At 38.7% G+C, this 18,270-nt stretch overlaps 1 protein-coding gene and 1 pseudogene across 3 annotated transcripts in view; one reads left to right on the forward strand and one right to left on the reverse strand.

Moving 5' to 3' along the window:
- Window positions 1-2,852: 2,852 nt before the first annotated feature.
- ANKMY2 (ankyrin repeat and MYND domain containing 2) overlaps window positions 2,853-18,270 on the reverse strand; it is a 39,995-nt gene continuing 24,577 nt past the window's right edge. For 2 of the 3 annotated variants that reach the window (XM_011280417.4, XM_045052446.1), the window contains exons 5-10: window positions 17,536-17,696; window positions 12,487-12,701; window positions 11,548-11,683; window positions 7,558-7,686; window positions 5,464-5,593; window positions 2,853-4,024 (exon numbers count right to left, since the gene is read on the reverse strand). In XM_011280417.4, coding sequence (XP_011278719.1) covers window positions 3,840-4,024; window positions 5,464-5,593; window positions 7,558-7,686; window positions 11,548-11,683; window positions 12,487-12,701; window positions 17,536-17,696 — 956 coding nt within the window. In that variant the 3' untranslated portion in view covers window positions 2,853-3,839. The remainder of the gene's footprint in view (window positions 4,025-5,463; window positions 5,594-7,557; window positions 7,687-11,547; window positions 11,684-12,486; window positions 12,702-17,535; window positions 17,697-18,270) is intronic. The other variant, XM_045052447.1, reaches the window with a different exon arrangement.
- LOC111559668 lies at window positions 8,726-8,905 on the forward strand (annotated as a pseudogene).

Here is an 18,270-nt window from a genome sequence, read left to right on the forward strand (position 1 = left end):
CACCTTATGGAGAAGTCTTCTTATTTATGTTTGATGTATCATATCTAGGGATTTTAGTTTTACTTAGCAGAAGGAATAGAGAAAAGTATATCTACTCTACCTCTCCAGAAGCAGAAGTGTTCAGGTTATTTTTTAAGTGTAGCTGTATTTGTTTCCTTTTACGGCTTCTGGGTTTAGGATCCTATTTACGAAGGCCTCCTTCCAGGCAAAGTCATTAAGAATTTTCTCATGGTTTTTTTCAGAGAATGATCATTTTTTTTCACATTTAAATCTTACCCATGTCAACTCATCCTGGAATTAAGTGGTTCCATATTAGTTTATGAATTATCTAGATACATTGCCTTGAATTGGTCAGTTATGTAGCTACCTGATTCATTCTAGACAAATTATGATTTGGCTTTTATTCAAAAGATGCCTTCATGTATTCATGAAAGTCCTTAAAGGATTCCAAAAAACAGCCCTATAAACTAGGCCAGAATTACCTTTTAGAGGAAAAGAAATCTCCTATTTATCTGCTGAAGGAATTATGAGAAGAAGAAATTTGTTTTTTACTAAATTAAGATGTTGCTTTTTATCTATGTAAATAATGCTTTAGTATTATCACAATTTATACAAATATGCACTAATTTCGATACAATTTCAAGCAAATGAGTTTTTCTAGAAAAAACATTCATAAAGAAAAACACCTTGCATTGGTGGTTTCCTTTCCAACCAAAATGATAACCATGATTTAATTCCAAACTTGAACTGCTAAGAAAACAAAAAACAAAAAACAAAAACCTTGAACTGCTATTGTATGTTCTTTCTAAGAGCATATAAATTTCAAAATTTTAAGTTATATGACTTCATTTTCCTTTTAGTTCTATTTATATGCACTTAACTTTAAAAATTTGGTCCCATTTGTCTTCCACTTGTCACAAATGTATTAATAAGAATTCTTTGGTTTTAAATTATGGATATCCAAATGGGAAATTTGCTCATGTCACCAAACGATGTAAGCCCAGTGTAGACTGCCAGAACTCAGTGGATTCAACAGCTCAAACAGCATTCCCTCCCTCTATCCCTTGCCTGCTTGGGTGTGTTCAATGGCTGTATTCTCTCAGGTGCCTCCACATGTCAGCACAGCTCTGGAACTGAATCCCTGTATTTAATTACTGTTGTAAGAGAGAAACAAAATACAAAAAAAAAAGCCTCCCCTCTTCAGCTTCAGGAATGTAAAACCTCTAGGAAGTGCTCTGATTGGCCCGGGTGTGGTCAAGGAAGCAGGTCATGGCTACCAGTAGCAACCATAAAAACACCTGGATTGGAAGATGTACAAGCTCCCACTCAAGAAGGGCACTCATTGGCTTCAGATGCAGGTGAGATGGGATCCTGAGAAGATAAAAACACTGCAAGAATACCTACTTAGAAAAAAAAAAAAAAAAAGGAATATCTACTTGAAGAATTTCTATGAAGTACAGTACCCAGTAATATTAAAATTCAAGTAAACCCATGTACGCGATAGATGACTAAAATCAGTCATCTTTTAAAGATCCTGGAAAATATTCATTAAATCCTGTAAAAGAATGGCCTGCCTTCAGAGCTCTATTATCTTATATCTGCAGAGATACTACAGCAAAGGTAACATAGTAAAAGTATATAATGTAGTGGTCAGAACTGGAGATCTGGATGAGTTCCAGCTCTGTTCTGGATAAGTTAATTGACCTCTTCCTTGTCTGTGCTATGGGGCTTAAAATAAAGTCTAATTTACAGGCTTGTTATAAAGATTAAAAACGATAACTTCAGGGATATAGTAACTTTCAGTGTTAACTACTGTTATCACCTACTGAATCAAAAAGCAAAATCCAATTTCCTAGTAAACCCGCTGACCAATATTCTATTACATCAGCTCTAGGTATGAAACATATTGGAATAATAAGACTATCTTAATCCTTTAGGTCATATTTTTGTTTGAGAAGTTTCTTGATAGCATATTAAAAGTAATTCAACATGGTTTAAAAAAAATGAACTGGATGACCACCTATCTTAATGGAAACATCACTCTGAGATTGAAGTATGACAAAGGAAGGGATTATAATCAGAACCAACCCCATTGTGTCTTAAACTCCATCTTCTGACCACCTCGTCCCTGAATCACATCTATGGAAAATTTTCACGTTGACATGGATTATACCTGGAGTCTTCTTTGTCCACTGGGGGTTGTAGCGGTGTTAGAGTTGATTCATGTTAGCATTCACTTCAACGAAGGGAAAAGTTACCTCTACAACGCCACATCTCTCGATTTTCCTATTTCCTCCTGCTTTTTCATAACCCTCCATGTTATCCGAAGACAGGCATCGTAATGGTAACACAAAATGACAATAACACACACGAAAAAACAATCAGATCACACAGGTATAAAACAGATTGGTGGAAGAACAGAGCCTAGGAGGACTATCGCACTAGTCAAAGCGGAATGTTTGTCAGTGCGCAGACGAGGTGCCTTGACAAGGGAAGGGAGGCTTGTCATGACTGACAATTTTAGGTGCAGTCTGCCTGAATTCCCAACCAGTTAACCCTTCACACTGAATTTGCCCCCAAGAAGTCCTCCGGGAACAGCATGGTAGCGGGAGTGCAGGTGTAGTACTGGGACTGGGAGAAAAGTCATTCAGTGTAAGAGGAGAACCAGCAAGAAAGAAGAATGTGATCAGTGAAGTGAGGTGGGAATTTTAGTCACTGTGATTTGCATTTGTGCACATTAAAATACTTATTACGTTGTTCTCTAGTATTTGCCGAAATTCCTAAAATTAAGTCCTCTATTATTTCTTTAATATTTGCCACCCCTTGACAGCAATAAACCAGGAAACAAGGTGTAGAGTTGGTTATACAGTAGGCACAATTTATTTTACAATCATCACAAGAAACTCTGAAACACAGCACTGTCTTTGGCTATCACACCTTAGCCTGCTTCGGTACTGTGTAAGCTAAAAACTGGTGCCGGGACATTCTAAAAGTGACAGTTACAAATCAGTTTCTGGACAGGAAGAGCCACATGAAAAGCTTACGGGAAGATAAAAGCCTTTCAAGTGGAATATGGCACGTGAATTAGTTTCATAACTGTGGACACACTATGTTTAGCCATTATTGAATCAAACATTTCATGAAATATCCTTTTTAAAGCACATGCTAACTGTGGCTATGCCTTCGTTCCTTCTGGGAGATTTGACATTTCTGAAGGTACAAATACTGTATATACAACGTCACCGCAGGAACTATATAAAGTTCAGACTGCTCAGGATAATTTCTATATAAAACTACAATGGGCTGAACCGGGACAGATCCTGTAACATACAACTTTTCTTCATTTCATTGCATCTTAATAAGCAGGGCTTCAATATTGTAAATGCTATTTATATTCATCTTACTCGCATACAAATTATGATTCATTTAACTACCCGTCTCAGTGGCTAAAAAACCCTTCCTTCATGAAAATCTCTCTCCTACACCTATTCTGCGGGTCCTTTGTTCCCCACAGCCTATATTTTATTCCTTCTTTAAGGGATGTATTTTGCTTTGAGAACAATTGCAGGGAAGCTGGCCTCAGAAAGGGAATAAAAATGTTTCTTCTATAGTTTGAAATAAAAATTTTTCCCTTGTGTATCTGTCCAATGACAGTACAGAGAGCATGAGGAAATTAGGGCATGGTAGACAGAGCTTTGCTTGAAAGCGTCTATTCTAGGAAACATGGAATCCTGCCATGGTGCCATGCAGGTATCACGAGGCAGTGAGGATACAGTCGCATGAGCTTTCCAGCTACCTGCCAGGGTACGAACCATCCACACTGGTGCTGGCTCTGGCTTTTACTCCTCAGATGCCTGTGGACCTGCAGGAGCATCCTGTAAGCCTTCCAACCCAGCTTCACTCTGAGGACGTTCTTCCTCCCCTTCTACAGACTCTTTGGGGTTACAATCCTCTCGGGAAGTTCCCGTTTCGGCCTCTGGCTGCTCTTCATTAACACAATTAGAATTGACATCAAGTTTGCCATCTGACCAAAACAAAAAAAAAAAGTCATTTTGTTGTTCCTACCACATGTCAGTCACTCTCCTAAGTGCTTTCCGTGTATTAAATTATTGAGTCCTCCCAATAGCCATGTGAGGTAAATTATCTCTATTATCATTATTATCATGACTTTTACAAATGGGGAAACTGAGAAGAGAAGGGTTTGGCCACTCAGAGTGAAAGAGCAAACCAGAATTTGGACGCGGGCCTCTGGCTCCACAGCCGCTGGGCCTTGAAATCTAAATGGTTGTCTGGCATCTGATAAAATCTGCATTTAAATACAGCTTTGCCGTGAATTACCTTGATGTCTTTGGGTAGGTGATGGCCGGTAGGAGGTTGTTTCCTCATCTGTAAAGTGGGGGATAATAAAGGCTATCCTACCCTGGTGGGAAGTAGAGGTGCGTGAGACATTTAGAAAAGCATATGGCACCTGCTGATGCTTCGCAACTGGGAATTCCCATGCTTCCTGACAGTCTTACTCTCTCGCTCGTCTGGTACGAGACCAGCTGCTATCCTCCGCCCTCCACACAGAGCATACAGACATTTGGTCCAGAAGACACGAGAAGGCGTGGCAGAAAGCCTGGCTGTTCTCGTAACAATTTATTTATATAAATTAAATTTCATTTTGTGCACAGCATTCAATCCTACTAATAGTGTTTCTCAAGCAAGTGATAAAGGCAGTACAGCTTTTAAAGGGGTGGAGGGGGAAGTGTTTTGTATCCGAGTCACCTGGGCCACCTTTTCAAACTAGATGCGCTCCCCAGAACGTATGATATATTTTCAGGGGTGGGGCATAGAGTGGACATTGTTTTCCACCACGGTCTGTGAACCATTGCTGAAGCAACTCACTGTTTCTGATGAAAATGAGTCATATACTTCACGAGGGAGGGAGAGAAAAAATAATAGGGAACTCTATGCCCAGACACTTATAGAAACCTAATCTGTACAAGTAGGTCTGCGATGTAATCTGTAATTTATAAATTTGCTCTGTAATTTCACCTACAGCTTTGTAATTTAATTTAAATAATTAAAGGTTCCAAACCTTAAAATCTGTGGGTAGCCATTAGGGGAAATCTAATTATTTCCTTAGTCGAAGACCTTAAAATCCTTCGTGAGTAGAGGATAAGTGAATACTCACTTAAAGTCCTGCTGTTGCAGGGTACTCTCCTGAGTCCAAATGTAGAATATGGAATAAACCCTATTCCTTAAAATTCTATACCTCTTTGTTTTCCAGGGACTTCTAGGCTAATCATATTCTAGACATTATCCCAGCAACCCGAAGTAGGGACAAATTTAAGTGTGATTTTTATGCTGGTCAACTCCAAGTTTCCTCAGTCCCCAGAGAATACTCCATCCCTTGGTGCCCTGTGTTAATATTAATAATATCATTCCTCTTCTCCATGAGCTTGCTTTTTATATACGTACTGTTTTCCTCTTCACTCTTTTCTTTGGCAGCTTCCAATTGTTGTTTTTCATAAATGTCCTTTAGATTCTTACAGATTTTCTTATGTGCAAACCAGTGTGTTTTCTGACAGGTTTGATCGCAGTATATTACCTGAAAACAATTGTTAAGTTTATTTCATTTCAAGAGCTGTGACTGCATGATATTCCAACTATAACACTAAACCAACAACTATGCTGTAAAAATGCTGTTTGGTATGCTTTCTTTTAAAACCATAAGGTACATTAATTTAGATTTGTGATTTTTAGCTCATGCTTTATAACAATAATGGATATACAACGAACAGTCTACCAAAGACTCCAACAAGTGATTTACTAAGAACCTACTATGTGGGGACACCTGGGTGGCTCAGTCAGTGAAGCGTCCGACTCCTGGTTTCAGCTCAGGTCACGATCTCACGGTTTGTGAGTTCAAGCCCCGCGTTCAAGCCTGTTGGGGACTCTGTCTCCCTCTCTCTCTGCCTCTCCCCTGCTTGCTCTCTACTTCTTTCTCTCTCAAAAATAAATAAACAATTGAAAAATTTGTTTTAAAAAAGAACCTACTATGTGTCAGAAGTGATACAGTACTATGACAAGGGAGATATAGTTATCTCAGAAGAAGGTAGGTTGAGAAAGAGCTGGATGGGGCAGCGTGGAGGAAGGCAGACACTCAACAACATGATTTATATCCTAGTAAGTGTAGTAATAGCAACAGGAGCACAGAGGAAGCAGTGACTCCCTCTAAATGAAGGAAGTCAGTCAACAGAGGAATGGGAAAGAAGCATTCCAGGCAGAGATTATCTTGTACAAAAATGGAGGAAGGGAAACGAATTATATGCTCAAGGAACAGCAAGAAGTTTGTGCAAATGGACCTTAGAGTTTTGTAAGATTCTATGCCAAGCACTGTGTGAGGCCCTTATAAATAGATGACACATACTGGAGACTGTTTCACTGGTCCCAATTCTTAATTTTTCCCTGCATGTTTACATTTTCCCATGAGACTTCAAAGTTCTTTTTACTGAAGGGAAGAACTGAGCTTACAATTTGGCCATGTGACTTGCTTTGGCCAAAGGAATGAGAGAGCATGACAATTTCAAGGCTAGACTTCAGGAGACCTCATATGTTTTCACCTGCCCACTTTTACTTCTGCCATCATTATGAGATGGCTCAGGCCGCCTGCTGGTCTAAGGAGGATAAGAGACACATGGAGAAAAAGTGCCCCAGGCCCTCTCAGCCCATCTCAGCCAACCGCCAACATGGGAAATTAGCAAATTACTGCATTTTAAGTACTGAATTTTGGAGGGTTTTATATGCAGCAACAGTTAACCAATATAGATGGTCTCAATAAATTCTTACAACGCTAACCCCATTTCACATACAAAGAAACCAAGGTTCAAAGAAGTAAGTAATTAAAAGAGATGAAGCGCAGAAGTAGGTTAAAGCAAAATGTGACGAATGTTATTAATACGTTGAAGAATTTCAACCTTAAAAACAATAGGAACTTGATTTAATGGATAGGGTAAAGTGAATGCACAGATGAATGCTTGCAGATAGTATCTGTGAGGAGAAGAACCCAATTAGATATGCCCTTTCAAAGTTCATTCTGACAGAAGTGGGTAATGCAGTCCAGAGAGCTTAAAGATCGGTGGCAGTAAGAAAGGAGTTGTACTTTTACATAGAAGACATGATGGAGAGATTGCAGTTAAGCCACCATCAGAAGAGTCGAGACTGCATATGTATGAACTGTCCTACTTTAGGTTCTCAGGTCTGCACCAGCCTCAATCCCTTATGGATTATCTCTTTTGTATTCACTTTCTTGCATTCTTTTTCTTGGAGGTGGTCAGCACTGAAGCTGTGGCAATATGGAAGTTTGAGAGAAGATAAAGCACAGAACTACGTTTCTCCCATACTTTTCTCCCAGAACTACTTTTAAGGATTACATGCATAGAATTTATACCATATTAGAGTCTATTAGAAAACTAATGTCAATCACTGTATTTAGAATATTAAAACTCAGTCTATCAACTCGGATATGAAACCTAAACCAAATCAGTGAACTTCAAAGAACTTCATTCTTACCATCTTGCATACAGAACATCTTTTACTTGCTCCCTTTTCTCCACAGGTTGTGCAAAATTCAACATCCACAAAACCCACCTGACCAGTGATGGCTTGGGTAAGTACAGAGAATGCGGTGGGATCAGAACCCTAGAGTAGGCATGAAGAAGAGAAAAATACACTTTAAAATCACCATGGAGGGGTGCCTGGGAAGCTCGGCTGGTTACCCATCTGACTCTTGGTTTCAGCTCAGGTCATGACCTCACGGTTCATGATATCGAGCCCCACCTTGGGCTCTGTGCTGACGGAGTGGAGCCTGTTTGGGTTTTCTCTCCCTCTCTCGCTGCACCTCGCCAACTTTAAATAAATCAAATCAAATAAGATCAAATCAACATGGGAAGACTACGGAGGCGATACTCCATAAACAATGTTGTCCAGAAGCAGGCACACAAGAGACAAAGTCAATAAGGCTATACGTGACACAGACTTTACCTATGTTACAAGAGCACAGCTATTAGTGTGAATTATTGCTTGAGAAAAAAATTGATGGTACAACTAGACAACGTCACGGAACCTTTCTTGTCACTGCTGGGGGGACAGGAACTTTGTTATACACAACCTTGTCATCCACTTTGTTAAGTACAAATTTGTTTAGGTACCAGAGTTCATCTCATGGAAAGATATTCAACTTAAAAACAAACACTCAACACAGCCTGTAAGAACTGAGACATTAGCTAGTCTTCCAGAAGTTAAAATATATTTTGTCCATTACAAAAGCCAAACTTCTTTAAAAGTATACTCTGTTACAATGTGGACTCAACACTTCTTAAATGTAGGTATGCCTCAAACTTCCTGCTGGGATTTGTGACAGGAAGAAGCCAAGAGCCACAGGAGGCAGAGGGAATGAAAACCTCTGCAGGAGGGCTCAGGCACCCACGTGGGCAGAAAGTGCCATAGGTGACGTGGCAGGCAACCCTGAGAGTTACCGTTGTACAGGAAAAGATTAGCATTGCTTCAGAGGCTTGTAAACTTGCCAGTTTTACAAAACCCCTTAGGTAGTGAACAGTGGCTACGCGGGACATTCACAACTACCAGCATTCTAGATAAATATAGTTTCCCAGAGAGAATATATAATTCTGGAAGAACAAACATTTTTAAAGAGAAAAATGTTTTAAAATGCATTTCATATATCGCTTCTCGGCCTTTCGGCTAAGATCAAGTGTAAAATGCATTTCATACTATCTTATTTTTATTTTTCAAGTCTGTTTATTTATTTTGAGGTGGGGAGAAGGAGCAGAGAGAGAGGGACAGAAGGAACCCCAAGCAAGCTCTGTGCTGTCAGTGGAGAGCCCAACGCAGGGCTCCAACTCATGAACCATGAGATCATGACCTGAGCTGAAGTCAAGAGTTGGATCCTTAACCGACTGAGCCACCCAGGTGCCCCACTATCTTTATTAATAAACCTTTTCTCAATAACCCTTTTCTTAATAACTCAGATCGCTAGGATATACATTAATAACTGTATTGCATAAACTCTAACATTATTACACGATACAGAACTACAATGAATTGTTGAACCCCACGTTGGTCTGCTTTGACTTTTTTTTTTTTTTAATTTTTTTTTTCAACATTTATTTATTTTTGGGACAGAGAGAGACACAGCATGAACGGGGGAGGGGCAGAGAGAGAGGGAGACACAGAATCGGAAACAGGCTCCAGGCTCTGAGCCATCAGCCCAGAGCCCGACCCGGGGCTCGAAATCCCGGACCGCGAGATCGTGACCTGGCTGAAGTCGGACGCTTAACCGACTGCGCCACCCAGGCGCCCCTGCTTTGACTTTTTTTAAAGTACTCTCGGCTCCTGTTAGTTTTGCCGTTTTCCCCTTTGAACGTGTAATGTCGTCTACCACTTGTTAATGTTGAAAACACCACATGGCAGGCAGTGCTAGTAGCTTCTCTGATATCCATTCCCCCAACTTCTTCACTAAGAGAAGCAAAATTTTGTTCAGAGCAGCAGGGTTTAGATCAGCTAAAACCACTCATTTCCCCAGACAACCTGTGAACCTAAGAGTGGTCACATCGCACAGGCAGTGGGTTTCTGGGACACCTTGTTTTCTAGCTACAGACCCCTTTCCTCTTCCTGCCTTAATGGGATAAAAACGTGAGCTTGGCGGAACAGCAACTGATGCCTTGCGACCCTGAGGTCATAAGCATGTGTACGATAATCTCTATGGCTAAAGAATATTGGGTGGAGGGGCACCTGGGTGGCTCAGTTGGTGAAGCATCTGACTTCAGCTCAGGTCATGACATCACAGTTTGTAGGTTCGAGCCCCTCATCAGGCTCTGTGCTGACAGCTCAGAGCTTGGAGCCTACTTTGGATTCTGTGTGTCCCTCTCTCTGCCCCTTCCTGGCTTGTGCTCTGTCTCTCTCTCTCAAAAAAAAATAAAATAAAGGTTAAAAAACATTAAAGGATATTGGGTTGAAAATGGGAATCCATTTTTGAGCCACTGTGACATATCAGGTCTGCCTCCCTGATATGGTTCTGAGTATATGCAAATAAATAAACCCTATCAATTTAATTAATGGTTAGGTGGAGTTTAATATGTGAACAAAAGCACATTCATAATTGATGAACCACCCCCATAATTTGCTAACTTTAATCTTCCAAAAGTCTGAATACCAAATAACCACATATATTAAAAAGTAAAGGTAAAAATTATCTACATGAAATCATGGAGATCAGGGATAAATCAATGCATGAACTTCATGAAATCATCTGGTCTCTTCAGATCTTTCCTATCTTATGGTTCTGAATACATGAATTCCTAATGTATAAAGGAGCACCTGGTACCCTTATAAATAAGCACCTTGACTTGTCCTTATTTTTCACATTGAGAAGGCTGGGACAGACTAGAGAAGGCGGAAGAGAACCAACATTGCCAGAGGGAGGGACAAAGCCATGGATGTGACCAGTGTCAGGACCAATTTCTTACAAAGTAGACAAAGACTGATGAGGCTTTGATTGAAATATATAAAAGCATGACTACTGCAGATATGGTGAACAGAAATCTGTTCACAATAAGGAAGCCAGGGAGTGTCTTATGAAATACGTAAATAAATATATAACAAAAGGGCAATAAATAATTTAAAGAACAGATAATGGGGCATCTGGGTGGCTCAACTGGTTGAGCGTCCATTTCTTGATTTCAGCTCAGGTCATGATTTCACGGTTCATGAGATCGAGCCCTGCATCGGGCTCAGCACTGACAGTGAGGAGCCTACTTGGGATTCTCTCTCACTCCCTCTTTCTCTACCCCTCTCCTCCTCATGCTCTTTCTCTCTCTCTCTCTCAAAATAAATAAACTTTAAAAAATAAATACATAAAAAAACAGACAATGAAGTTAAATTTTACTTCCTACAGCTGGGAAGTAAAAATAGAATTTTGTTAAGTATGGAAAATTTATAATCAGAGGCATTAAGGTAGAATCTCAGAAGCTGGGACACACTTTGAGATTGTTTATGAAGACATACAACAAGCTTCCCCGTGACCATCCCTTCACATCCCCCACGACCAGAAACCATCCACCTAGACAATCAGTTCCTCCTTTCATCTAGTGTGGGACTTTGTACTGGTTTTTCACAAGCTGCAAGTGCACATGTGTGTGTCTGTATTACAGAACAGGTGTGAACCCACCTTTACAGGTTTCACAGAGGTCTTTAAAATGTTAAGTTTCCATACAGCCGTCTCAATTCTGACAGAGGGGAATACTATTTACTAAACGACGAGTTATATAAAAATGACAGAAGAGGATCAAGAAGGGGAGGCATATGAACAGAAACAAGGTTAACAGGCAAATCGATCACCACGTCTGTTCCTGAAAACTGTCCATAGTAATTATTTATCTATTAAATAAATAAACTAATGCTAAAGAGAACTTGCCTTTAATTGCTCAAAATACAGTAATTAGGTCTTACTGGTAGAGTTAACTAAGTGATCGTGAGGAGCCTTACAATTTCAACAGGAGCAATACTTCGCACCAGTTGCTGGAGGAGTGTCGCTTCACAGTAAGGAAATTTTCGGATACTTTCTCTTATGATCTTTTCTTGATATACCGGAAAGCCATCAGAAGCTCGGCCTTTTAGCAAGCTGTAAGATATTTTTTAAAAAAAATAACTGGAGTTTGATCCCTAAGCATTTCCTCACAGCCAAACCCATGAACTTTTAGTAGTTTCTTCTTTTCTACTTCAGATTTTCGTTGTCTCTTCAAGTCGTGATGACAGACTTAATTCAAATTGCTCTTCTAGCTGCATGCTAAGCTAGGCCTTATCAGGTTTACGGCCCCGAGCTGTATTTATAAAAGCAACCCCTGCCATAAAACACACTAACTGCCATGATCAGATTAGCTAGTTACTCATTACCATGCCAGTTATTTGTACAAAGAGCGAGAATTCTCATTAAGTTACACCCTTCTGACACAGTTCACTTTTCTCAGTGTGACTGTAAGGGAATTTGATCCCTGGTGGTTCAGAGAACAAGGATAACACACAGATCTCGCGGATTCAGTAATGGAGGTACACTGAGGGCCACGACGAATCCGGACCAGGAACCTACGGCACGGTGTACCCATCGTCAAAGCTGGACTTGGGCTACCTTCTACATCTTACACACACTACTTAACTTCTCCGAACTTCAGCTTCCTCACCTATAAACTGGGGATAACAAAAGCATCACTGTAGAAAGTACAGAACTGAATAACCACTCAGTCTAAACGTAACATCGTCTTTCGTTTCTTACAGACTAAGTGTGAGCCCAATAGTAACAACTGCTGCTAAATTGCTTAATGTTTTAATCCATAATGAGGCTTCACATAATAATTCATTATCCATTTGAGCATGTTCTACATAAGACATGGTAAAAAAAAAAAAACAAAAAAAACAAAAAAACAGTACCTTTTGATGAGAGTGTCCAGTTTATTCTCTCCATCTTTCAAAAAGTTAATGCATTTCTGAAAGATACAGCTGATGTAGTGCATTTTCATAGCCAGCACTTCATTCATGTCTCTCTGCTTCATACATTTCTCACAAATCAAATCCATCACCTTGTAGCATTTATTCAGAGCTGTTTCTTCTGCCAGTAGAGGATTCTCATTTATAAGCATCACGATCTAGAAGAAATTACAGTGAGCTTAGAAATTCCATGAGAAAAAAAAAAAAAAAAAAAAGAAATTCCATGAGAGATTTTTCCATGTACAAATTAGGCAGTCAGTTTGGGTTGATTTCAATAGATTACCAAATAATGTCTTTCTCAGGGTCATATGTTTACTACGTTAATTCAAATTAGAATGCCAACTGCCAATGATCAAAGTTATGAAACTAATACAGAGGACCGTAGCATCGTGACATCTCTTGAGCTCTTTATATCTAAGTTATCACTTGATCTGCCATCCAGCTAAACCAGGGTGTTAGTATGCCACGCAGATGATTTTAGATTCTCGGTTAAAAGCACTTCTACCAAAGATAAAAGTGGCATATTCACATATCCCTTATATACAGAATCAAATCACCAAGTAATCACTACTTTTAGCTAACATTACTGAGCTTTAGAATTTCATGGTTAGGAGTACTATAATTCTCATTAATTCTTATTAATTATAAAGAAATGAGATTTTCACAAGAAGCAGTCTAAAAATAAAAAGTGTATTACTTTCCAATTAACTACATTTCTCTGTGGAAATTTTTATGATATGCTTCTAATCTTCTATGGTAATGAGAATAGGTCAAAGCAATAATAGCTTTAAAAGGAGAAATACTAGAGAGTTATCAAATTTGATGCATTATGAGTCCCATACTTCTCATATATGTATATAGATTAAGTCCAAAATCAGTGTAATGTGGAGTTTGTTTTTTTTTTCTAATTTTTTTTTTTACTGGCTTTGTTATAGGCTAGATTACCTGAAGTAGGTCTGCACAGGACAGATGTAAACATCCGTGGGGACATAACAGTAATGAAAACACATGTGTAACACGGGCACAATTATACACACATAGCAAAAAGTCAGTATTTGCTAACCTTTGTGTTACAACTAAATACCTATCTTGGGTAATGTAAATATCAGGTAATCACAGAAAGCAGATTTCATGTATTAGATCCTTTTCTTCAGATATGAAGATAATTTGTTAACTTACATAAATCCCATGCCTAGCCTAACTAGAAATTTAACATAGATTAAGTGTTCTTGTGAAATTAAAATATGATTTGAACTTATTTTTGACACTACTAGATTGGTATATAATATAATATTTTACTTAAAATATAGCACTCAATAATAAAAGTTCATGAAATAAGTATAAGGAGAAGTCCGGTTGGTAAATTTGCTGACAACTTACATAATAACATGTATCAAAAATTAACTTTTGGCAGAGAAGGCTGGTTAATTACATGTATTTCTACTGTCAAGTGCAATCACTTGAAACTGTTGTATATTTTTGCATGAAGCGTTTATAATCAAAACATAGGATCTTAAACTTATAAATATAACCTTGTTTAAAAATTCTTAGAACCCAGATTCATTTTTTCCTTTTATGAAAATATTAGGCTTTATTTACTTTGTAATATATACCACTGTACTCAAAAAAAAAAAAAAAAAAGACATATAACCATTGCTTTATGAGCTTACTGAAACATTTTATAAACACAAAAAAATATTATTTGAACTAGTTTCCTTCCTTTAATCTTTTGAGCATTATAAAGTAATCCATTATAAAGAAAATCTCATTATTAATTATTGAGGAGGAATAAATATATTCCATTAAGCATAAAAGCCAGATATATCTCATCTCCCAAAGAATGTAAGAATATGTTTACACAGTGACATTCTGAATTCTTTTTATTTTTCTTTTAAAAAAATTACCAAACCAACAATTCTGGCCTTAAAAAGTTATGTACATCTGTCTCCTGACCACTTAGACACTCTGCTCAATTCTGTTGTCATTTTTCCTGTGATTCTGTTTTTCTCCTGTATACCTCTGTATTCTGAGCATCAGCACAATTCTCCAAGTCCCTGTTGAAAACAAACATCCATATCGCTACAGGAGCCACTTAACCTTGACGCACAGGCAGCTATGTTAAGTGCACCGCAGTGAAAGGGTGAATTGTGTATCAAGGAGGCTCTCTGTGATTTTAAAAGGTCTGTGACTCTATACAATGGCTGTTAGTTACCTTTTTATAATACGCTTCAAGAAGACCCCTGCTGACTTGAAAAGGGGAAAGCAATGAAAATAAGCCACCACAATAGCAACTGCACAACTTTTATCCAAAGTGGGCGGGGAGGTTTCCAAGTGAATAGATCATTTATAGCTACAAAAAGCAAGGTGTGGTTTGAAGGAAGGTACTATAATTACAGAATAATCTCTTTTAAGACCAAATGTACTAAAAAATATATAACGTAGGCTATTTCAGTTCATATATGTTTACAATTTATTGCCTGTATAAATATACCCTTACTCTAATTTACTCAAATATGTGCTTTTGTATTTATTTAGTTTTTAAAAAAAAATATTTTGAGAGAGAGTGCACACGGTGTCAGTGTGGAGCCTGCTTAAGATTCTCTCTCCCCCTCTCTCTGCCTCTCCCGTGCTCGTGTGCACGGGCATGCACTCTCTTTCTCAAAAAAAAAAAAAGAAGAAGAAGAAGAAGAAGAAGAAGAAGAAGAAGAAAAAATTTAAAAAAAGAAAAAGTAATAAAGATCATTAAAGAACAGTAATTACTAAAACATTTAACCCAAAGAGACTGGGTTACATATAAATATCAAAAATTACTCCACAGGGGCGCCTGGGTGGCTCAGTCGGTTAAGCGTCTGACTTCGGCTCAGGTCATGATCTCACAGTTTGTGAGTTCGAGCCCTGCATCAAGCTCTGTGCTGACAGCTCGGAGCCTGGAGCCTGCTTCAGATTCTGTGTCTCCCTCTGTCGCTGCCCCATCCCCAGTCATGCTCTGTCTCTCTCTCTCTCTCTCAAAAATAAACACTAAAAAAAAATTACTCCACAGACTCAATTATTCCCATTTATTGAGATTATTGCAGTCTCAAGGGGTAGAAACAGATATAAAAGACAGTGAATCAGAAAAATACAGGGAACTTCTTCAAATCAGTCTAAACCAGAAGATCCCATAATGCTCAGGCTGGAGGGCCTTGTAAAACCACACACATTCTCCATGTGGAGAAATGCTATATCCTAGGAAAAATCCTGTCTTCCTACCCTAGCCTGCACCACTGCTAAGAAAAAGAGCGCCACGGACAAGGAGGAGCTCCTACATGGGACTTATCTCTTTGCCTGCGTGTGCTGGGAGGGAAAAAATCCATCGTTACAGAAGGGCTACGTATTTTCTAAAAGTTAAATTCTAAGTTCCACTTAATCTCCACCATAAATACAAACATATGATTCGTGGCTGAATTTCTGTTTTTGCCCACTTAGGATCACAAGTGTTACCTCCTGGGGTTCTTTCAGAATATTAAGTACAACAATTGAAGAGGAAAGGCAGATGGCAGGTATGTTTTGTAAGTTTGTTTCTTGAGCTTCAAAGTCTGTATGCAAAGGGAAACATCAATAAAGTAATAATATTACATATAATTTGGAACTTATATCTTCAAGTAAGTGTCAGTCTTTAAAAGAGTTACTTTATGCAAACTGCCCGCTTATTTTAATGGTGTTCAGTATGTTCCACAGATTCACCAAAATAGACTTAAAGGACATCTAATTCACTGCATTTATAATAACATTTTGTACTAATGTTATTAATTTTTTATCCAATTTGTCATCTTGCTCACCAAACAGTTCTGAATTACTATCAAATCTATACGCTATGAATGAAGATACAGATCACTGAAATTTGAAAAAGGACAGCATCACTGTGGCACACACAGAGTTTTCTATAATGATTCACTGAGAAAATTATGCTCATGTAGATTGATTTATGAAAAAATAAATTAATTAAATTTAAAAATGCATTTTTTAAACAAATAAAAAAGTCTGTATGTAAACTATGAAGAAAATATTAGAGACAGTAGTTCAGAATGGCTCTTAAAGTTTCTCAGGTAAGCCATGTGAACTTCTGGGTTGTTCTAAAGAGTCTGAAAATCTATTGTGATTTAACTAATTCTGGAAGAACTATATTATTTAAAGGCATCAAATAGCTACTTGCATTAAAATATGTGGTCATGACTGAGGCGCCTGGGTGGCTCAGTCGGTTAAGCGTCCGACTTCAGCTCAGGTCATGATCTCACAGTTCGTAAGTTTAAGCCCTGTGTCAGGCTCTGTGCTGACAGCTCAGAGCCTGGAGCCTGCTTGGGATTCTGTGTCTCCCTCTCTCTCTGCCCCTCCCCAACTCACACTCTGTCTCTCTCTCTCAAAAATAAAATAAAAATATTTTTTTAAAAAATGTGCTCATGATTATATTTCAGAACATTTCCTGGAAGGATCTTTACTGTAATAGATGCTGTTGGTGCCCCACTGAGGTCCTCTTAGCAGCCTGTGTACTAAGCCTCAGTTCCTGGGAGTGCTGGCTACGATGGGCTCAGAGCTGCCTCCTTCTCCAGGGAACTGCCTTCATCCATAGGAAGCCATTGTCCTTGGCAGTAGCTGGGAGGCTGTCCTTTCCCTCTGGGAACAAGTTTCCGGCACTGGCAACTGAGTGATACAAAAGCCTGACTCCCTTGCCCCTCTGGAACCATTAACAGTCCAGAGCTGCCGTGAGATGAGGTGGAAAGTATGCTTCAGCTGAACCCACCTCTTTGCCTAGCTTCTCCTCCTGCCCTAGCCTGTGTCCCTCACTCTCAGGTTTAAACCAAGAACACTCCTTCACTGTACCAACTGAACAACAGAGCTCCATCTCAAGCTCTACACTGGCAAAGCCCAACCAAGATGATCTTACATAACCAAGAGCAGTTTCAACTCCGAAGCAATATTTAAATGAAAAGCGAAGATAAAAAAACACTATGCTACCTTGACAGGATGAAGATTTGTCGTGGTGATAATTTTGTGCAGTGGGCCTGCCAATTTTGGAGGCAGTTTTGGCTCTTTATCCAGTCCCTGGGGTTTCGTGTAATAATCCAGTCTCTCTCGGGGAAAGAAATTGTTGATTATAGTCACACAATCATGTTGACCTTTTAACAGAAAAATAGGAAATCTGTTATTTTATTATTCAAAATAGGACATTTTCCAATTTTTTATTAAGTATGTTGCTGTGTTCTTGTGAAGTAACCATGCATTAACGTCTTTCATTTTCAAGAGAAGAGAGTAGAAGAGGAGAAGGAGAGGTAAAATGTTTTGAGGAACATTTATAAGCATGTTTTGTGAGGTCAAGACATAATCTCCTTATAAAGACACAATGCACAGTACATAGGAAGATTATGGAGACTACAAAAAAAAAAGGGGGGGGGAGTTCAATTTATAATTGACCCTAAATATTTTTTAAAAGTTGTTTTGGGGGCAACCGGGTGTTGCATGATCTCGCAGTTCGTGAGTTCAAGGCCTGCATCTGGCTCTGAGCTGACCACTCGGAGTCTGGAGCCTGGTTCAGATTCTGTGTCTCCCTTTCTCTCTCTATCCCTCCCCTGCTTGTGCTCTCTCTCTCTCTCAAAAACAAATAAATAAAACATAAAAAAAAAAAAAAAAGATTAAAAGTTGTTTGTTTTTTATTCTATTTGTCTCTTCTTCCACCCCTACAGAAATGATGGT

This window comes from Felis catus, chromosome A2 (assembly GCF_018350175.1).
Source record: "Felis catus isolate Fca126 chromosome A2, F.catus_Fca126_mat1.0, whole genome shotgun sequence".
NCBI lineage: Eukaryota > Metazoa > Chordata > Mammalia > Carnivora > Felidae > Felis > Felis catus.